Source organism: Takifugu rubripes, chromosome 7 (assembly GCF_901000725.2).
Source record: "Takifugu rubripes chromosome 7, fTakRub1.2, whole genome shotgun sequence".
Classification (NCBI taxonomy): domain Eukaryota; kingdom Metazoa; phylum Chordata; class Actinopteri; order Tetraodontiformes; family Tetraodontidae; genus Takifugu; species Takifugu rubripes.
In genome coordinates this window covers 15,143,249-15,161,079 of record NC_042291.1, presented here as the reverse complement: position 1 = coordinate 15,161,079, position 17,831 = coordinate 15,143,249, and the positions used below count along the sequence as shown (strand labels likewise).

Here is a 17,831-nt window from a genome sequence, read left to right as displayed (position 1 = left end):
TCATTGGGAGGCATTGTTTGAATACCTGGGAGGTCTTCTTTCTTTAAGACAGGCAAAAAGAAAGCTAAAGGTTATTTATTTATTAGTGATTCCAATGGGCTCATGACATTAATTATGTTTCAAGCTCATTTATGTATGGATCAATAATTATTATTAAGTTCAGAGGTCACCCAAAACAGAATGGAAGATAAGAGATTGAATCATCTGAGAGGCCGAGCCCAACATCAATTACACACCAGAGGCAAAACATTACTGTAATATTGGTTTTTAAAGATTGGTGTTTGCATAAGGAAAATTCCGAGACCAGGATTTGGCCCACCTTAAGTGTACTTCCCAAACGCCCAATTATAGGCTTGTAAAACACAATAACAGGCCAAAAAAAATACAGTGATTCAAGTTGGCGTCAGTTTCAATTTATTTCAGCATTGGCACATGTGCATTTTCGGAGCTGTTGGAAGTGAAAGAAAATCATGAATCCCCAACAGCTGTGCAGAAAAGCACATTTAAAATAATAACGATGGTTTAAACCCCCCTCCCAGTCCTGGAATAACAGCAGACTCGTCGACCACAGGGCTGAGCAGCTTTCCTGGCTGGCCTCGGCTGCTGGACGCCGTCTGGAGCGCGCCGGTCCCGCCGCAGCGCACAGGCGGCGCGTCACTTCCTCGGCCCGTGCCCATCCCTTTGGAAAGAAGAAGAGAATTCACACCGAGCGGCGACGGCCGAGGGGGAGAAAGAGCGAGGGAAAAAGGGCGAGAGGGAAGCGAAAGCAGATGAAACAGCTGGATACGGACGAGCGAGGCCACCGAAGAGCGGAATCTAGTCCTTAAAAGTAAGTTTTCGGGCGCATGGTCAGTGTTTTGGTTGCGGTTTCTCGCGTTAATTGGTGCGTTTTTGAGTTGGTCTAAAGTTTCCTCGCACCGCTTCGCCAATAAGCGCCTTTTCTATTCAAAGGATCTCTCTCTAAAAAAAAGATTAGACGTTATGAAAATATTAAAGTGGAGGGGAGGGGGGGGTGTCTCGGAGAGTTTTGGGGGTAGGCCCGTAAACCCCCTCCCCATCCAGCACTCAGACTCTGACTGGAAAAATGGAAACGTTTGTCAAAGACTTATTTACCCTCCAGGGACTGTTGACAAACTTACAGAAACAGTCTGGCTGCTCGTTAGGTGTTGTAATGATTAACTTTGGACTGTTGGTCTTTATTTGAACAGCATTATTCCAGTCAACATTTGAAGCGCGGCAGAGCAACTGGCCTCGCTCATTTTTCTTTTGTATCTCCAGATATTTGATCCTTTCTGAGATAAAAGCCAAAGTCACTGTCCTGTTTTTGACCGAATCCATTCACCCCCGAGGGTTGAAAAACTATGTGCTGGCGTTGCATGACTGTTTCAGCTACATGTCTCAGCACGGCCTTCTCGGCAGCACCACTGCTAAAATGCTCATCAGGTTCCCACAATGTTACACAACAGTGTTGACACTGCCCCGACTTATCCAGAACCCGTGCTGGGGCTCCGGCAACCACTTCGGCTTTGAACGCTTTTTTTGTTTGACTGTTATCACATGAGTGCATCTGACGGGAATCACATATTCCCTTCATGCCTCCTCCTGCAAACATAAACTGACCCGCTCCTCCCCTCTGTTTACAGACATGCCGCTGCACAAGTCAAACCGGGCTTCCCGCCTGGACCCCACCATGATCTCTGCCCCACTGGGCGACTTTCGGCACACCATGCACGTCGGGAGGGGAGGTGACGCCTTCGGGGACACTTCTTTTCTCCTCACCCTTGGTCCGAACCAAGCCAGTGCCCCCACGGTGACGCCGGCAGATGACCATGAGGTGGCGATCAACCACGGTGAGCTCTACACGGATGGTCCGGGAAGTCCGGAGAACCACGAGCTTCAGCACTCTGAGTCGGTCTCGTCGTTCACTCTGGACCTGGAGCTGGATTTGGGTCCATCTATGCTGGGTGATGTACTGGGAGTGATGGATGGAATGGGGCTGGAGGAAGATGTATTCAGTTCCAAAAGTGGTTCCTCCTACACGGGCACAAGCCCGGGGAACGGATCCGTGGAGACGTCCATGCACGCGCAGAATGACTGGAACGGGAAGAACGTAGATGGGTTGGATGGAAACCGGGTGGAAGAGAGCAGGATACCAGAGGGGAATGGGGTCAACAAACCCAAGGGCTTGAGACCCAAAGTGCGCTTCAGTGACAAACGAGAAGAAATCATCCGCCAGGTGTCGGAAGAGGAAGAAGGTCAAAGTTTCGATTTCCAGGGTGAGGAGGAGCCATCAGGTTACAGTCCAACGCGGTGCGAGAGCGAAGGTGAGAGCGTGCTGAGCAGCCACAACGTCCAGCCGCAGAGTCCAGCGTCCTCCCACAGCTCAGAGTATGATGGCGTCACCTCCCTGGACAGGAGGAGGGCGGACAGCTGCCACTCAGAGACTGATTCAGAGGAGGAGGAGGAAGGACGGGGCTACACGTTTGAAGATGAATTTGATGATGAGATCGGTCTCTAGGGGAGTCGGCAACGTTCTCCCGTGAAAATCAAACTTCTGCTGTCAAGAAAACCCCTTTTTGGAATCAGCTGGGAGACGTGACAATGAAAACTGGAATTTTCCCAAACCTCAGTGAAATATCTTCAGATTTACATCACCGTGCCTTTTGACATTGAAGTGGAAGTTTGTAGCACTTTTATCCACCCAAAAGCTTTGAAACTGCATCTTTGGGATTCCTTAAGTCTTATATATGACAACTGTCCTTATTCTTAAGTGCCTTAAAGGGAGCTGTACAGTCACGATATTGTACCCTGTCCCATATCTATTATACTGTCTTAAATATATCTAATATTGCATGTTTATTACAACCAGGTGATTTGCTGATGGCTAAACTTTCCAAGTTTTCCATGGAATTACTGTGAACGCCTCATTTTCAGAGCTGGAACGACGAGATTATGTGCTTTGGAACCAGAATCCGATTGGTCTTCACACATTGGAGCATGTTTTCTGAGATAGCAACGCTACTGTTTGGGCTGCAGGGCTGGATTATTAATAAACTGCTAAGACAATCTGGGGATTTCAAGGTGGACTGTAAATCAGGACCCGCTCGGCTTTTTGCTTGTACGCTTGCTTAAAAAAAAAAAAACTGCAATGCTGTAAGAGTGAGACGCCACTGGGTCCGTCTCTCATGAATGCTGGCCTTCACTCATTATCCTGTGGTTAAATTACACCCAAAACAATAAAATAAGTGATATGTTTAAATATTAACCAGCCTTGGCTATGACTTTATTTTGATTTTTCCGGAATGGCTCAAGAGTGAACACAGAACAATTATTAACTCCAAATTTTATATCCGTGTTCTGAAACCTCATGCTTCTCCAGAATTAACATCTGTCCATAACACAACAGGAAATGCTTACAATAGATCAGAAATCTGTAAAAACAGACAGAGGAAAGGTTAAAATTTTAATGTCCAAAAGAAGAAGGAGGCTATTTACAATATTGAACACTGGGATTTGCAGCTCATTACATGTTGGTTCCTGCTGAACTGGAAGGATTTATTCCTCTACACCGATATTGTCCTGAAGACGTTGAACCCTGACAGAGCTGTGGAGATCATCACGCCGGGGATCTGCGGGTGCCAGTGGATCTCCTTGACCTCTGTCTGACCCTGGTGCAGGAACAGGAGCTGAGGAGGCAGGTCCTTCACTCCCTCCACCCGGGCCCCCACGTCACACGACTCCACAGACAGATCCCACTGGCTGACCACGTCGTCCGCTCCGGAGGCGGCAAACACGCTCGAGTCCGCGGGGCTCCACTCCACCGAGGTGACGGGGCTGCTGTGCTGCTTGAAGTTTGCAACAGGACTCCCGCTCTGAAGGTGAAAGCGAAAGGTGTGAGAATAGAGTGCCATCGAGCCCAAGAATTAGGATAATGAACAACCCACAAAACTTTCAGCTTTTGCTGGCAAATATAAGCAAGTTTCCCATTTCAAGACAGCTGACACTACCAAGAGACGCAAGAAGGAACAAATGTGAGTGGGTGCGGCAGTCGGACTGTGAAAGTGTTATTGCGTGGCGTCGCAGTTAAACACTGCGAGTTGATGCGACGCCCGAGCGCAGCCCCACTCACTCATGTACAGGATGTTGACGTTAAACAATTATCAACAACTGTTTAAGTGGGGTTTTTAAAAATGTTTTTACCTTAAACTGTCGCAGGTCCCACACTTTCAGAATCCCATCATCCCCCCCTGACAGGAGGAATGGTTCATTCCTGTTCCAGCTGATGACATTAACATCTGATGAGTGAGCGTCATTGGCTGAAAGCATCGAATTAGGTGGGGCGCGGATATCCCAGACGCGGATCGACTGGTCGACCGAACAAGACGCGAAAACCTGCGGCAGACAAAAGAACATACGAGTTAGAGATTAAGGTTCTACTAAATAAAGGAATTTCAACCAAACATATGAGAGAGCTCTGAGACCCGTTAGTGGGAGCAGGCCGGCCTTTTCGCTGTTTAAGATCTAAAAATGTCCCCTCAACACTCCTGACGGCTCAGCTGACGTGTTCACCATGCGTTCTTAACATATTCTAGTCTGCGGCTGCGTAGAAACACGCGTTAGTTTATTTCCAACTGGAATCGCTTACAGAAACCTCTCCAGCTGTGAAGTCAAAGGGGAAGAAGGGAAGCTCAGACATGTCTGGAATGCAAGTCTAAGATTTTACGGGACGTCTATCTCAACGATGAAACGCCGCGTCACCACTTTAAACGTACCGTGGCTTCGGTCGGCGACCACTGCAGATCTTCCACCGACTTGCTGTGGGAGCTGAAAGGCCTTTGGTCGATCTGCCACGAGGTGCCTCCTTCTCGTGGCTCCCACACGTGGATGTTCTTCTTGCAGTCTCCACTCACGAGGCGACCTGTCGACAAGTAGACTTTAAAATTAACAGTTGTACACAAACACAATACATGCTTGTACTTAAGTGGCCTTTTGTATAGTCATTCTATTACTGTTTTAATTGGAGTGGAGCAGTAGACTGAAATTCTATTTCTCACAACACGATAAAGGTGGAGTCCCTGATATTTACCGAGTACATTTGCCTTTGTTGTCATTTAAGTCAACCAGCTGGAATGTCCAGACTAGTTTCTGCCTTTCCCATCTCGGGATGCAGGCCTCACCTACCTGGTACTGTAGGGGACCAATCAATGGCAAAGCCTTCAGTCATGTGTCCTGAAAAGCTGAAGAGGCTCGTGGCTTCCTTCTGCTTCGTGGTGAAAGCAGCCATGGCAGCAGCGCTGTGGACGGCTTCTACCTGAGGCTGGAGGTCAAATATTTCTACCTGTCCTTTCTCCGACCACACGGCGGCCAATGACTGATCTCCCCGCTGCGTCGCCTGAAATTCCACAGGAAAACATGCTGGTCAGGACCTTCAGGGACAACTATCAAAGAGGCCTGCCTGGAAAAGGGCACGCCACCTACTCGGACTCTGTTGATGCCTCCATAGTGGGGCATCATGGCCAGCTCCATCTGTGGCTTCTTTTCTTCCTCTTCCTCTTCATCACTTTCTTCCTCGCTGCTTTCTTCATCCTCTTTTTCCTTCTCTGTTCCATGAAGGTTAAACATGCGCATGACGAGAAGTCTGGGTAAGGAAAAGGGTGAAATGAGGAGGGCGTCAATCACAAAATACACAACATGAGGAAAAAAAGGTCGATGCTGCTCAACTTTCGCTTCAGAATCACACGTTTTCTACAGCAAAATACTTTCCACAAAAATCACCTTTTAAAGGAAAGTTTCTTACTCCCCAAATATGTCATTGTAAACAGAATGCTTTTATAGCAAGTAAACAGCAAAAATAAACAGGAACTCTGTTCCCTCAGAGGTCGCCGCAGAATCATCCAACCCTGTTTTCATCCATCCCTACTCTCAAAAGACAGGAAACAAAACCTGTTGACACATTAACATTAAGTATTTTAAATAGCCTAAAATACAACAGGGTGGACAGAGGCATGCGTGCTTTATTGGCTTTGGAATCACAATTTTCTTGTGTACGGAGAGAAAAGTATCAATAAAAGTAAATATCAATATCAGCATAACTCACATTGATGACTATAAAGTGAATTTACTGGATTTGCTGAGTTGCTTTCCTCAATCTGGTTACACTTAAGGATCTGGGAAGCTTTCCTTGGAAATGAAAGAATCCAGCAGCTATGTCTCTTGGCTTTGAAAGTCAATTCCTTGCTTATTTTCGAAAACATATTTTCCTTCCGTCCCTCTAATCTGTCGCAGCTAGCAGGTGTGTGTGTGTATGTGCAGACAGGAAGCTGCAAGGCTAACTTTCTCTAATTTATTAGTTCCAGACATTTTTCACGATGCACATCCAATTTTGGACTAAATAAAAAGTAGCAGAGAAGAAATTCAACTCTTCCCGACTTTGTCAGTACTCTGCTCTCCAATAAAACGAAGGCTAATGAAAACAGTCATGTTTGATTTTTATAAAAGAATAATGGCTGTTACTGTGTTTAGTCCACTCTTAAGGGAGTCAGCTGTTTTTAGGGCTCAGTTTAAGTGAGGCTTGCTGGACCCTATTTAGTGCACTCAACATCCCATAACGCAAGTTAATGGTCCTGAACCAAGCAACACCAGCATCCTTTCCCATCACAAATTGGAAATTAGACATGACATTAATGATTATTAGGTTTGTATAGGGCTCAGTAGCACTTCCATCAACCAGTGAGTCTACAGAATTTATTGATCAGCCAACGTGCTCCCTATAGGTGTATGTGTGTGTGGGGGGGGGGGGCGGGAGTAGCCAGTGAACGTGTGAGTTATCATCATTGTACAGGTAAATAAAGGTCTTATAGAAATAGTGGTGCAGAATTAAACTGGGGGTGAAAGGAAACCAAGGGAAATACTCCACGGTGCCTTCAACCAGAACAGGATTAATGAAGTGACACTGTGCTTGCATCAGTCGGCCTTGATGATGAGTCTAATATGGGATGTTTTTTTAAATTCAGGATGTCAGTTTTGACCAAGTAGGTTCCCTGGCGCAATACTGCTGCGCCTGGAGGAATGAGCAATGGAGGAAGAAAGACTCAAAAACCTTCAATGAAAGGCTAAAAAAAGCGGTTTATTCCCCACTTTCCTCCGGTTCTGTACCTGTTGCTCATCGCTGTGTCCGCCTGTGTTCCCGCACAGAGCAGCATGGACAGAGGGAACTGCTCCCTGCCGTCTCCGTCTCCATCTCTCAGGACGTCGAAGCTCAAGCATGGAGCGCCTGTATCAATAATGTAATAATCAATGTTGAAACCACCGTGTCATCGGCGCAGCTCCAACTTGAGCAGCCACTGTGTCCACTCGCCTGTCTGACACTCGTGGTACATGCGGTACGCGCTGCGGTCCATCTCCAGCTCCACTCCGGGCTGAAGCGGCTCGATCCCGGGGACATAGACCTTGTCCTCTCCCTCCCCGCCCGCTCTTTCTTCCTCCATCTCGACCCCTTCGTCGTCGTCGCTGCCGGCCTCGTCCATCTCCTCCATCTCGCCTTCTTCCTCGGCCAACGTGTCCTCGTCGCGCGCAGACATCTTGGCTGTTTGCTTACTTCCGGTATGCGCAGCGGCCACGTGGTTTAAACCCCCTCCTTCCCCCTGCTGCCTCACCCCTCTGCCCCCCCCCACCTCTTTACGGGAATCCAGCTGGCTCCGTGGCGATCGGCCTCCTCCTACCAGTAAAAAATTCCACTTACAAATATTTATCTCGTAAATAGTCCGAACTACTTCAACGTGTATCTGGCCGGATACCGCGTCAGACGAACGGTCCTTCTAGACCGTCTGCATGTTTTCAAAGAACATTGCTGAAGTTCAGATCGCATGAATCAGCTGCGGGTTTGTGGTGTCACGGAATCATGACCTGGCAAATGATACGACTGCGATTATTCTGGTGAAATATATTTAGAAATCCGTGACAGGCTGCGATGTGGGGGGTGTACCGTTGATTGGAACCTGGATTTAATTTTGGCATGGAGACACGGTTCAGCGTGCTCTGCTTGACCCTCCTAAAGATCCTTGCAGGCTGTTGTCCATCAAAAAGCACTTGGGCCTTTTGTAAACTTTTGGTTTACTGCTGTTACAGCCAGATGGCAAGATTGTCTGACTTTGTTGCCTTCTAACGTTGCTGTAAACATTGTAATCATTGCAAATCAAACCCCTTTGCAGTGTCACATTTCCCTCAATCCCTCAAAACATTATATAAATCCGGCCGAGTTCACAGAAAGTGTGTTCCCATAGTCACTTGTAAAAGAGAGAGAAAAAAAACACCTCTGCACTTTTGGGATTATGAAATTTAAAGGAAGGAGCCTCATCCAAGGACAATCATGCACATTTCAGCCGTGGGTGTGCACATGTAGGGGCAAGTGTGAGTACAAAAGGGCGTGTTTTTATTTCTTCTCTAGGCCTTGACAAAAGTCAGAACATTACTCCAGTCTTTATTCATCCAAAGTGCATTCCTCTCTCATCTGCAACTTATCCTTAAATTTAGAGGTTATAAAAGTTACCAAACAGTTGTGAAATATCTCCACATAGGTCCTGAGCTCTCGTGAAAGTCAACTACAGCAAAAAGAAAAAAAGAAAGATGACTTCAGGCTAGAATGGTTACAAACACGTTACTATGTCTGATAGTGTTGCAGGAAAATTAACCAAAGTATGTAACAAATATAGTTACAATTAAACATTATGCAAAAAATACTTCAATATGAGTATGCAATTATTGTGATAGTACGCAAATATCAAAGTTACAAAACTGACTACATTTTAAATATTCTGTAAATATTGTAAAATATCTTTCAGTAAATAGTAGCTCCAGCTGTATATGGTATATAAAGCACAACTATCAGGTGGAGCATGAACAAAAGCAAAGTACCTCAAATGCTATCAGCGACATCCCATCGCAAACACCAATAATAAAAATCGTAGATTACAAACTGGGCCGTTTATATCCAGAAAGCAAAAGCAAAAGCTAACAATGCTCTGAATGCCTTTTAATAAATCTACAGCTTTGTACAAATGAAAACCACCATAGCAAGTATCTTCCTTTTAAACATTAATTGTAAACAGTGCTGAATTCCACGTGAACAGAAGACGGCTTACGTGCACTGGCCTGCTCAACATATATCTCTTACTAGCATACAGGATATAGTTAGCTGGGGTTTGTGGCTTTGATGGATGGATAAACACTTTGTTATAGAGTCACTGCTGCACAGTGAACGAAGCTATGTGATATAAATTCGGACATTAAATGAGGCATGTGCATGTCACTTCATATTAGGAAAGCTTACTGCATGGAAACACAAATACATAATACATACATATATATACGCATATATATAAATCATTCAGTGCCAGGAAATGTGTTTTTTGTGCCTAAACAAAAACACCATGTTTTTACCAACTATGGCAGCAACCATCCGAAGAGTCTGAGCAACAAGGGGCTCCACACTAAGGGGTAAGATGTCCAGGATGGGGCAGCGCCGCTGGACGGTGTCATTCCTATCATCTTTTCAGACAGTCCTTTTCCCTCGTCGCTGAGACCTCGGGTGGTCAAAAGTCTGGCCCTGGACGGACCGTATTGCTTCTCCTCCACAAAGGGGTTCAAAGAGGGCAAAGGGCAGGTTTCGATGGAGGGCAGGCAGCCGACCACGAGCCATCGTGAGAAAAGTTCGGACGTCAGCCCGAGGAGCTCCTCGGGAGAGGAGGGCTGTCTGGGGAACTGAGCCGGGTTCATCTCTTCCTGGAACCTCTGTGGACACGGAAGAAGGCAGAATCGGAGCATTAGAGCGCAGATCATTGGCAACTGGAAGCGAATCATCAGCGCACACTTGATAAGATTTGGAACAGAAAAATCTACCTCTGCGTTTTTATTCCTTCTAATAATTTTATCCAGTGTCTGCTTTATGTCGCGGATTAAGGAATGATTCAAGTGCTCATCCCAGATGTTTTTGAGGAGAACATCCCAGAAATCCAGGAGGACCACTGCAGCAGGGAACACGCAGCACTGCAGGGAGAACACAGGACGGACAAACAATAAAACGATCAGCCCAGTTAACTACAGAGTTAGTACAAAACACATGTGACGAATTAAACACCAGAACCACAGCAGCTGCTCCTTTCACTCGTGAGATCAATGATTCACCGAGCAACAAATCTTTTTTTCTCCTCTCTTTTCTCTCCAAACCTTAGATTTACGAGGCCTGCACAGTAGCCCGCTCAGTGCGAACCACACTTTGGGCAGGTGAAGAACTCACCGGATCATTGTCGCAGAGCATGCTTTTCTTGTAGTGGTGCACTACATGGTAGTCTCTTGGAAACACTGTCCGCTGCAAAGGAAAAGGGGGAAAAAAAGAGCGGAATCAGAGCCAAAGCAGTCAGATAGTTAGAACATGTTGCTTATTTTCATAGCATGCTTAGAACACTATGAGAATGATCAGTTATCTTTAGTAAAATATACAGTGGTTGGTTCTTTTAAACACATGCAGCCTGATAGCTTATCAAGAGTGTTCTGGTCTTTGCTATCAATCATAGCAGTTCCTTTAAACCCATTAACTTTAACAATCAAGCGATTGTATTCTCCAGTGATCACCAGGCAAAATAAATGAATCACAGGAGCAAAGGGAGGATTCTGGGACGAATGCCACGAGATGAAGGCGTTTCAACTTACAAATCCAGTGGGATTGGAGTCAATGGTGGTTTTTAGGTTTTTCACACCTTCCCAGTCAAAGTCACATCCACCACAATGGACAGTCCAGAGCGATAACAACAGCAAAACTGAGGCGTGAGGGAAAACAGACAGTGACAGACAAGATAATTAATGGAAAATTTCTGTGGTCTGTTGCTGCGCACCTACAAAGAAACATGACATCATTTCCTGCCTCAAAGAGCAATTTCTGCACACAGAAAAAGGGAGAGAAAATGAAAACAAGATGGAAGTTGTTCTTCTGCTGTTGCACAAGTTCCCCCCAAATATTGACCCCAGAAATCAAGCAGCAGTGACGCAGTTGTGGCTGACTGCTGGAACAAAAACTGGCGAAAAGAAGCGCGTTTCCACGTCTCACCTGGCAGTGACATCCTTTTTATCTGTGTGAGAACGGACCCTTCTCCATTTCTCCTGGTGACAGCAAACACTCTGCAGAGAGGTTGGTTGTTTTCTTCTTTTTTCAGTTTCAGTCTGACAGACAAAGTTTCCTCCTCTGTGGCTTGTTAAGGTCTTTGACACGCTGCTGTGCTTCTTCACGGCCTGATATTCAGTCTCCTTGTGGACATCCCTTATACATTCCTTTCTTTTGTGCTCCTTTGGTACTTTCCAGAAAATGCCTCATTTATCCTCATGCCATACTTCTCGCTCACTTTGGATTTTCCCACTAACGCCAGAGTGGCTCCAGCCTTCTTCCTATGAAAGCTTTTTTGTTTTGTGTTTATGTCGTTCCCTTTTTTTCCCCCCTCACACTGCTGACCTAGAATCTTCCCGACCAGCCTAATTTGAACCGCTCCCCTTTCCCTCCGACTGGTTAATGGACAGACGGGATAGACGGTGACCTCCTCTGCCGCTCTGCCTGCGCCTCCAGCTGCTCTGTGGATCCTCACGCTGCTCAAAGTGAAAGTGCTAGGCTGGATTGCCCGTCTGCTCCTTTTAAGTCTGGAGCCCCTCCCACCGCCACCACATGCTTTACCTCACTATTGACCGACCCGCCTCCCCCTCCCCTCTGCTCCCCACATTCTCTGACACCCACCCTCTTGCTCCCATCCTCCCTCCTCTCAAACAGGCCCAAGGAGGCTTAGTCATGCAGTCGGAGCGTATGTTTTTCATTTGGACTCCCCCCCGCCACACACACACGCGCACACACTTCTGCGCCTGTTGATCCCCCCCCCCCCCCCCAATATATAATGTCACCCTGTCTAATCATTTTTAGCTTTTTGAGAAAAAAAAAAAAAAAAGAATCTAAAAACATCAGAGAATCACATTTGGTCGGCAGTGACAAAGAGCATTGCAACACAACAGTGCTAGAACTTGCAATTCTTTCCACGTGTAATGTGTCATTGCCGCATCTGATGTTGCTGCAGAGCTGTCATCATCTTCAACGTGTTCTCCTTTTGGGTATTTTTACTGCAGCACACAAACCACGAGTTAATTACTGATATTGGAATGTCCAAAGGTTCTTGGTATCAAAGAGGAATTGTTCAGTTACTTATCTAAAATGAAGCCAGAGGGCACAAGACGGCTTCCCAAAGTCTCGTCCCTGTTGAAGGAGAAAGGAAACTGGAGATCAGTGGCCTCATCGCAGGCCAGAACTGTTCTAACTCCCCCAGGAGTCATCAGCAACTCCCATGTCCTCCGAGCGTGTAAGTTAATGACAGCTAAAAATACCCAATCATTGCCTTCTCTTCCTGTCTCTCACACTTGAACCTCTTGAGTAAATATGTAACTACTGTCTAGGGCTTTTAGAAATTGTTTGTTCTTTTAGAAGCTCCCTAAATCCAGTGCAGATTTATGCTAATCGGGGAGAAGAACTACGGCGTGAGTAACACAAGTTACACAAGCTACAAAGAGCCTTCAACATTCATAAATTAACATTTTGCTTTTGAACTTGTAATTTAAGGCCTCCCCCCCATGGCTACAAAAACATTGCTAACCCCCCCCCCTTAACAAAATCCACCCCCACGCTTTAAACAAAGCCGTATGTTGAATTTTATTGTCTGAAAAATCTGTGTGTTTCAGCAGCCGGCTCAAATAACTGTGGCGTCAGAGAAAAGGACCCTTTTTCTTGAGTGGACCCGTGTGCAGGCGGCTCGTTAAGGAGCCAAACTACTGCCAATTTGTTGAGCGGCATTAGAGCAGCACTTACGACCTACAAGTGTTGTCTTACACCATCTAAAACCTGCTGACTGTAGATCACACAAACAAGTGAGCAGGAAGAGGAAAAAATGCTGAGCCCCGTCTTTAGTCTTTAGGTTAGGACAGGATGGAGCCAGTTGTGGCTTAAATACACATCTAAAAATAAAGAGCCAGTTCACTTTTAGTCTTTTATTTCAAAATAGCGGCAAGGCTTCAAAAAAGTGCAAAGTGTTTCTTTATTCAGATAATCTCCACATACAGAATTTTAGACAATTTAAATAATAATTCCCTTTTAACAGCTAGCGGAAAAGTTACCTGACCTGTGTTAAAACCAGTGCCAGGGTGGATGGAGAAACAAAGGCTGCCATTTATTCTCACTGAGGGATTCAATCTGTTCTCAAAAGACTGTTGATGAAAGGAAACCAAAGCAGAAAATATTTCTTTAGAATTTCCCTCTTTCCAGCCCCATTCCTTCACCACCTCCTCCACTCCTTTTTGTCACTGGCTGGGGCTCCTCTCCCCTCCTCGCACAGCCGTCATTAAATGGCTCTTGTATGTTTTGCTGAGTCCCGTCATCCAGAACTTCAGGAGCCTGACGTTGTCCTCCTCACCGGGGCCCGTGGCTCCCAGAAGAGCCAGGACCTTCTGGGTGTCCTCCCTCCCTCGCCCGTCCACTTTGGAGAACTTGAAGAGCACTTTGACCTTGCTGGAAGACAAAAGCTCACGCTGTGAGACAGAGATCACAGGAAATGGCGACGTGTCACCGGTCGGTGGCTTTAACTTACTTCATCCACTCCTCCTTCAGGCACAACAGGCAGTGAGACACGACGTCCACAGACAAATTCTCATTGGACAGGGCCACCTCAAGTTTGTTCAGTAACGTGGGACCTGTGGAAAAGGAGGGACTGTTTAACATGTACGTTTGAATGTCTTTAATATGATCAGTACAAGGAGATTATGTATTTATGTGAAAACGCAGAGTAGTTCAACTTCATGACAAAAGCTCCGCTGCTAAACACGACTTTCTCTTCCGGAATTCCCTTATTTCCTTTTAATCCAGTTAATGAAATCTGGCTGTGACGTAATTAAACCAAGTCATGGCGACGGGGTCTCTCACCCCTGTCAGCGGGCTGCGTGTTGGCGCTGCTGATGGTGAACTGATGAAGCGTGGACACGTCGTCGTTGGCAACAGCCGAGTTCTGGCAACTTGCTTCTGAGCTGACGTCGACCAGCACTGAAAATTCTGCGGGGAAAAAGGAGGTTAGGTGGTTGTAAAGTGTGACATCAGCCTCTGCGGTCGTACCTGAGGAGCTGACGTGGGTGGGAATGGGCACATCTGGGCTGAGGCCTAGGAAGTTACACTTGTAGGCCTCCTCATACTGAGCACTGAATGGGATGGATCGCACACAGCCAACTGGAAGCAAAGACTGATGGGAAATCAGACAGAAGTTCTGATTAGAAACAGATTGTTGGTCACCATCAAAGGTGTTAACCACAACAGAACCACCGTTTCCTGGGAAGAAAAGACGGGAGCAGTTTTACTTTTACACAATAACTGGAGAAAACACACACTGGCTTCTTGACAGCCCTTAAAAACATAAGGGAAATATGTCTGGGCAAAGGAAAACCGAGGTGTGTCTCACAAGCATAAACACAAATGTGTTTGGGCAAGAACTGAAAGCCGGAAAAAAAGCGTGTCTTGGAAAATAATAGGATTGTGATTTTATCACAACTGCTTAGTGATACTGGATTTTTTAAGAATATATATATATATGTATTCTGTAGATTTGTATACTTGCATTTATTTCAATTCAACTTTGTTTATATAGTGTCTGTTACAATTAAGACTGTCTAGTGCTTTTCAGAATCCCAGAGTCTCACCCCCAAAAGAGCAATGGTGGCAGAAGTTCCCCCTCTTAACAGGAAGAAACCTTAAAGAGGACCAGGCTCGTGTGGGGAGACTGATTACCAGCCAGGTAAAAAAATACAATTTTACAGATGTGCAGTCAGCATAAAATTCAAACTAATAAAAAATAATGTACAGTGTCCTCAGCTTTTCCTCTAAGCCTGCACTCTTGTGCTGTATTGTCCTGTCTCACACCACATTCCATTGTTTTATAGCAGTATCATTCACTCCCCTCCGTAAGTATTGTAATGACTCCATGCTGACATTATTACAACTATAAGAAGCAGAAAATTAATCACCTTCAGGACTATAAACGCTGATTGGATGAGGGAGGGCTCCGCTCCTCGCCATATGACCTGGTTTCCCATGAGCACATGCCACACGAGCTGGCGAAACTCTGCAGCCCCGAGGACCTGCAAAACAGACTCCGATGTCAGAAGACTCACACCCAAATATCTGTGCACGCAAGCAAGAGATGACAGGTTAAAACCACGTTAAACCTTCAAGTCATTACAGTCCCGCGAGCTTCAATAGAGAACGTTTAATGGAAGACCAATTCACCTGTCTCAAATGTCGCAGTGACCTGAACTTCGGGTCAGGTAACTCCTCCAGTTTTGCATCATCACACAGAAAGTCGTGGGCCAGCTCGCTCTGTGACGGGTGCCGCTCTGACCTGGAAGCCCCCCCGTCTGCCCCCTCCCAGCAGTTCATTTCTTCCTCTTGCTCTATCGCAAAAAGAAAATCAGATAGGAACAATGAAGGAACGTGTTGACATTAGGGCTGACTGCAAATGTCGGGGAATTCCAGTGGAAATATCACAAAAGCTGTTGTCACATCTATGTTTAGCAGGTGATGTCACTTTCTAGTTGAGCAAATGGAAGATAGCCGCTTTAGTAATTACGTTAACTGACAGACCTATTCCACCCATTAATGACAACACAAGTAGACATTAATATAAGAGAGATACAACTTTCCCCAGAATATTAAAATCTCTTAATCAGCATATTAATCTACACTTAAAATGATGTAACCATTTATCTAAAAAGAGCATTTGAGTACAGTCGTCATGAGTCACGGAGATATTGTGAATCAGACCCTAACGTGAGAATATTTAGGGAATTCTGGTGACATCGCTGAGGCCCCTGACGGCTGATGGATGATGTCACTCTGAATCAAGAGGCCAACCCTTGGCTGTTGACCCTTTTAAACCCTCGGATAAATGACTTTTCACCTGAACCATCTGTGGTTACAGGCTGAATCGCGCAGTTCATGTTCAGTTTGCGTGATGAAGAATGGCGCGACTACCTGTCTGTTTCTCTATCAGCACTAGCGTGTCCTCCGTGGGAGCTCCTTCCAGCAGTTTCTCTGTCAGACGACTCCCACAGGCCTTCAGCAGCCTGGACAACACATTCCCACGTGAGCCGTTTCACGAAAATCAAAGGCATATGTGCGTTATAAGACAGCTGTCAGTAAAGGGATTCACCAGCTAAAAGAGGAGTGCAGGCTGGCCCAGAGGTTAGGGTGCTGGGTCAGAGACGTGAGGGACCGAGCCGCATTGCCACTCCTTTGGTGCGGGAATACTGCAGGTGAGAAGACGCTGTTCATCCTCACTGCTCGCTGGGGACAAACTCCTTGTTCGCCGTCAAACACCTGATGGACAAGAGGGTATGAAGATGATGGTGAATGCACTCATTCATACCTGTAAAATGAGTGGCGATGTTTCTACTAACATGAGGACGCAGAGCAGTCCCATGCACCTAACCTTGAGAGCTGTGCTTTGTAGACTCTGTATCGTGAGTTTAAGGTGGCGTAACAGAAAAGGCCAGGAGTTGATAAGGTAGATCCTGTCCATTGCTACTAAAACGATGCTGTACCAACGTTGGAACCCCCTCGCAAGGCTGTCTTTGATAAAGAAAGTGTGCGAGAACACAAAACCGTGTTGCTCATCTCCAAAGAAAATCGGGCCTTCGCGGCCTGGACACACCTGAGCGAGGAAAGTGGGAAATACCAAAATTAGTCTAGAGTGCCACATCAGATTACATTAACGCAGACATGCGTCACCATTTACCTCACAGCTAAGACTGCGGACGCAGGCCTGGCGCACCACGCTGAACAGCTGCGGCTGTCTGGGGTGCTGGTGGCTCAGGAAGCGAATGCCTGTTTCATCATCAATGCTTACAAAGCCTGGGTGAGACGCAGGAAGAGATCGGCATCCCTGTGTGGTGGAAGAAGAAGCGTTATTGTCAGTGTAGAGCAAGATACAACAAAACTTTATGTGGAAGAAGTTTTCTATATCGCAGCTATCATATTTCTAATCAGTCTTCCAATCACAATGGAGGTGTTTGATGAGCTTGCTGTAAGTTAGCAGCAAGCATCCCACTCACATCACACATTTCTCCTCTCTGTGTGGCTGAGCTGTTGGCCCTCATGGTCAGGCCTTCTCCATCTCGGTCTGCATCCCGGTCCCTGTCCCCAGGAATAGTGGCGCCCATTTGGGTGGAAGGGGATGGAGATGGAGGGTGCAATGCCTCTGTGCAAAACAACGTCCGCGGGCCATGAAGCTCGCAAAAGTGGCAAAGGGCTACCATAGCGTTCATCTGAAACGAAAATAAAAAGTTTAACGAACACTGTTGCGTTGCATTTTCGATGCTACGTGTAATCATTTATTTTTGCTGTCACTGTCAGGTAACTCTATTGCCACACGACTAATATCAACCAACCTTACCTTTGGCACACTGGAAACTTCAACAAGGTGCTCAAAGCTAGTTTACGCGAGGGACGTCATTACAACCGCACCGTTAAAATTAAAAAACAAAACAAAACTCCAAAAGCGGCATTTTATATGACGCAAATCCCGGCCTTCATTTCGATGACTTGAAACATCCCGTCGTTTTATTTTCTCCTCTTTTCTTGTGATTTTCTTACGTGCAGCTGCTAAATGACAATAACAGACATGTGACGCAGAGTCATGTGACGCAGAGTCACGCGCTCCGGCATGGATGACGCATGGCGCAGCGCCGCTACGCTTTCTTCTCTTAAAGTAGTT

At 46.1% G+C, this 17,831-nt stretch overlaps 4 protein-coding genes across 5 annotated transcripts; 1 reads left to right on the top strand and 3 right to left on the bottom strand.

Moving 5' to 3' along the window:
* Positions 1–383: 383 nt before the first annotated feature.
* On the top strand, positions 384–3,265 carry cdc42ep5 (CDC42 effector protein (Rho GTPase binding) 5). The gene is made up of 2 exons (XM_003977643.3): positions 384–829; positions 1,644–3,265. The coding sequence occupies exon 2, from the start codon at positions 1,646–1,648 to the stop codon at positions 2,516–2,518; it is 873 nt and encodes a 290-aa protein (XP_003977692.2). The 5' UTR covers positions 384–829; positions 1,644–1,645; the 3' UTR covers positions 2,519–3,265.
* A 63-nt stretch (positions 3,266–3,328) lies between these two features.
* grwd1 (glutamate-rich WD repeat containing 1) lies at positions 3,329–7,626 on the bottom strand. Of its 2 annotated transcripts, XM_011618818.2 has the most exons (8): positions 7,358–7,626; positions 7,156–7,273; positions 5,479–5,638; positions 5,182–5,392; positions 4,773–4,918; positions 4,201–4,392; positions 3,528–3,872; positions 3,329–3,431 (listed from the first exon to the last, which is right to left on the bottom strand). In XM_011618818.2, exons 1-7 carry the CDS (start codon positions 7,578–7,580, stop codon positions 3,564–3,566), a joined length of 1,359 nt encoding a protein of 452 aa, XP_011617120.2. In that variant the 5' UTR covers positions 7,581–7,626; the 3' UTR covers positions 3,329–3,431; positions 3,528–3,563. The 2 variants fall into 2 exon arrangements, with proteins under 2 accessions (XP_011617120.2, XP_003977664.3); XM_003977615.3 differs by having other exon boundaries at positions 3,332–3,872.
* Positions 7,627–8,408: 782 nt separating this feature from the next.
* LOC105418692 (uncharacterized) lies at positions 8,409–11,677 on the bottom strand. The gene is made up of 5 exons (XM_011618819.2): positions 11,102–11,677; positions 10,708–10,814; positions 10,295–10,366; positions 9,898–10,044; positions 8,409–9,789 (listed from the first exon to the last, which is right to left on the bottom strand). The coding sequence occupies exons 1-5, from the start codon at positions 11,112–11,114 to the stop codon at positions 9,442–9,444; spliced, it is 687 nt and encodes a 228-aa protein (XP_011617121.1). The 5' UTR covers positions 11,115–11,677; the 3' UTR covers positions 8,409–9,441.
* A 1,380-nt stretch (positions 11,678–13,057) lies between these two features.
* Positions 13,058–17,768, bottom strand: flcn (folliculin). Its single transcript, XM_003977616.3, has 12 exons — positions 17,511–17,768; positions 17,170–17,382; positions 16,854–17,000; positions 16,548–16,769; positions 16,269–16,435; positions 16,091–16,182; positions 15,347–15,510; positions 15,085–15,198; positions 14,183–14,306; positions 13,997–14,122; positions 13,665–13,767; positions 13,058–13,585 (listed from the first exon to the last, which is right to left on the bottom strand). The coding sequence occupies exons 2-12, from the start codon at positions 17,380–17,382 to the stop codon at positions 13,378–13,380; spliced, it is 1,680 nt and encodes a 559-aa protein (XP_003977665.2). The 5' UTR covers positions 17,511–17,768; the 3' UTR covers positions 13,058–13,377.
* Positions 17,769–17,831: the final 63 nt, after the last annotated feature.

What these genes read in the sequence shown, in the direction of transcription:
- cdc42ep5 (XM_003977643.3), top strand. Translation starts at nt 1,646, where the DNA reads ATGCCGCTGCACAAGTCAAACCGGGCTTCCCGCCTGGACCCCACCATG.
- grwd1 (XM_011618818.2), bottom strand. Translation starts at nt 7,580, where the DNA reads ATGTCTGCGCGCGACGAGGACACGTTGGCCGAGGAAGAAGGCGAGATG. An exon ending in GTACCACGAGTGTCAGACAG is followed by an intron (nt 7,274 to 7,357) that starts GCGAGTGGACAC and finishes TTATTGATACAG; the next exon opens with GCGCTCCATGCTTGAGCTTC. An exon ending in GAGGCATCAACAGAGTCCGA is followed by an intron (nt 5,393 to 5,478) that starts GTAGGTGGCGTG and finishes GTGGAATTTCAG; the next exon opens with GCGACGCAGCGGGGAGATCA.
- LOC105418692 (XM_011618819.2), bottom strand. An exon ending in TGCTCTGCGACAATGATCCG is followed by an intron (nt 10,045 to 10,294) that starts GTGAGTTCTTCA and finishes TTCTCCCTGCAG; the next exon opens with TGCTGCGTGTTCCCTGCTGC. An exon ending in GAAGGAATAAAAACGCAGAG is followed by an intron (nt 9,790 to 9,897) that starts GTAGATTTTTCT and finishes CCGTGTCCACAG; the next exon opens with AGGTTCCAGGAAGAGATGAA.
- flcn (XM_003977616.3), bottom strand. Translation starts at nt 17,382, where the DNA reads ATGAACGCTATGGTAGCCCTTTGCCACTTTTGCGAGCTTCATGGCCCG. An exon ending in CAGCGTTTATAGTCCTGAAG is followed by an intron (nt 14,307 to 15,084) that starts GTGATTAATTTT and finishes ATTTCCCATCAG; the next exon opens with TCTTTGCTTCCAGTTGGCTG. An exon ending in CTGAAGGAGGAGTGGATGAA is followed by an intron (nt 13,586 to 13,664) that starts GTAAGTTAAAGC and finishes TTTGTCTTCCAG; the next exon opens with CAAGGTCAAAGTGCTCTTCA.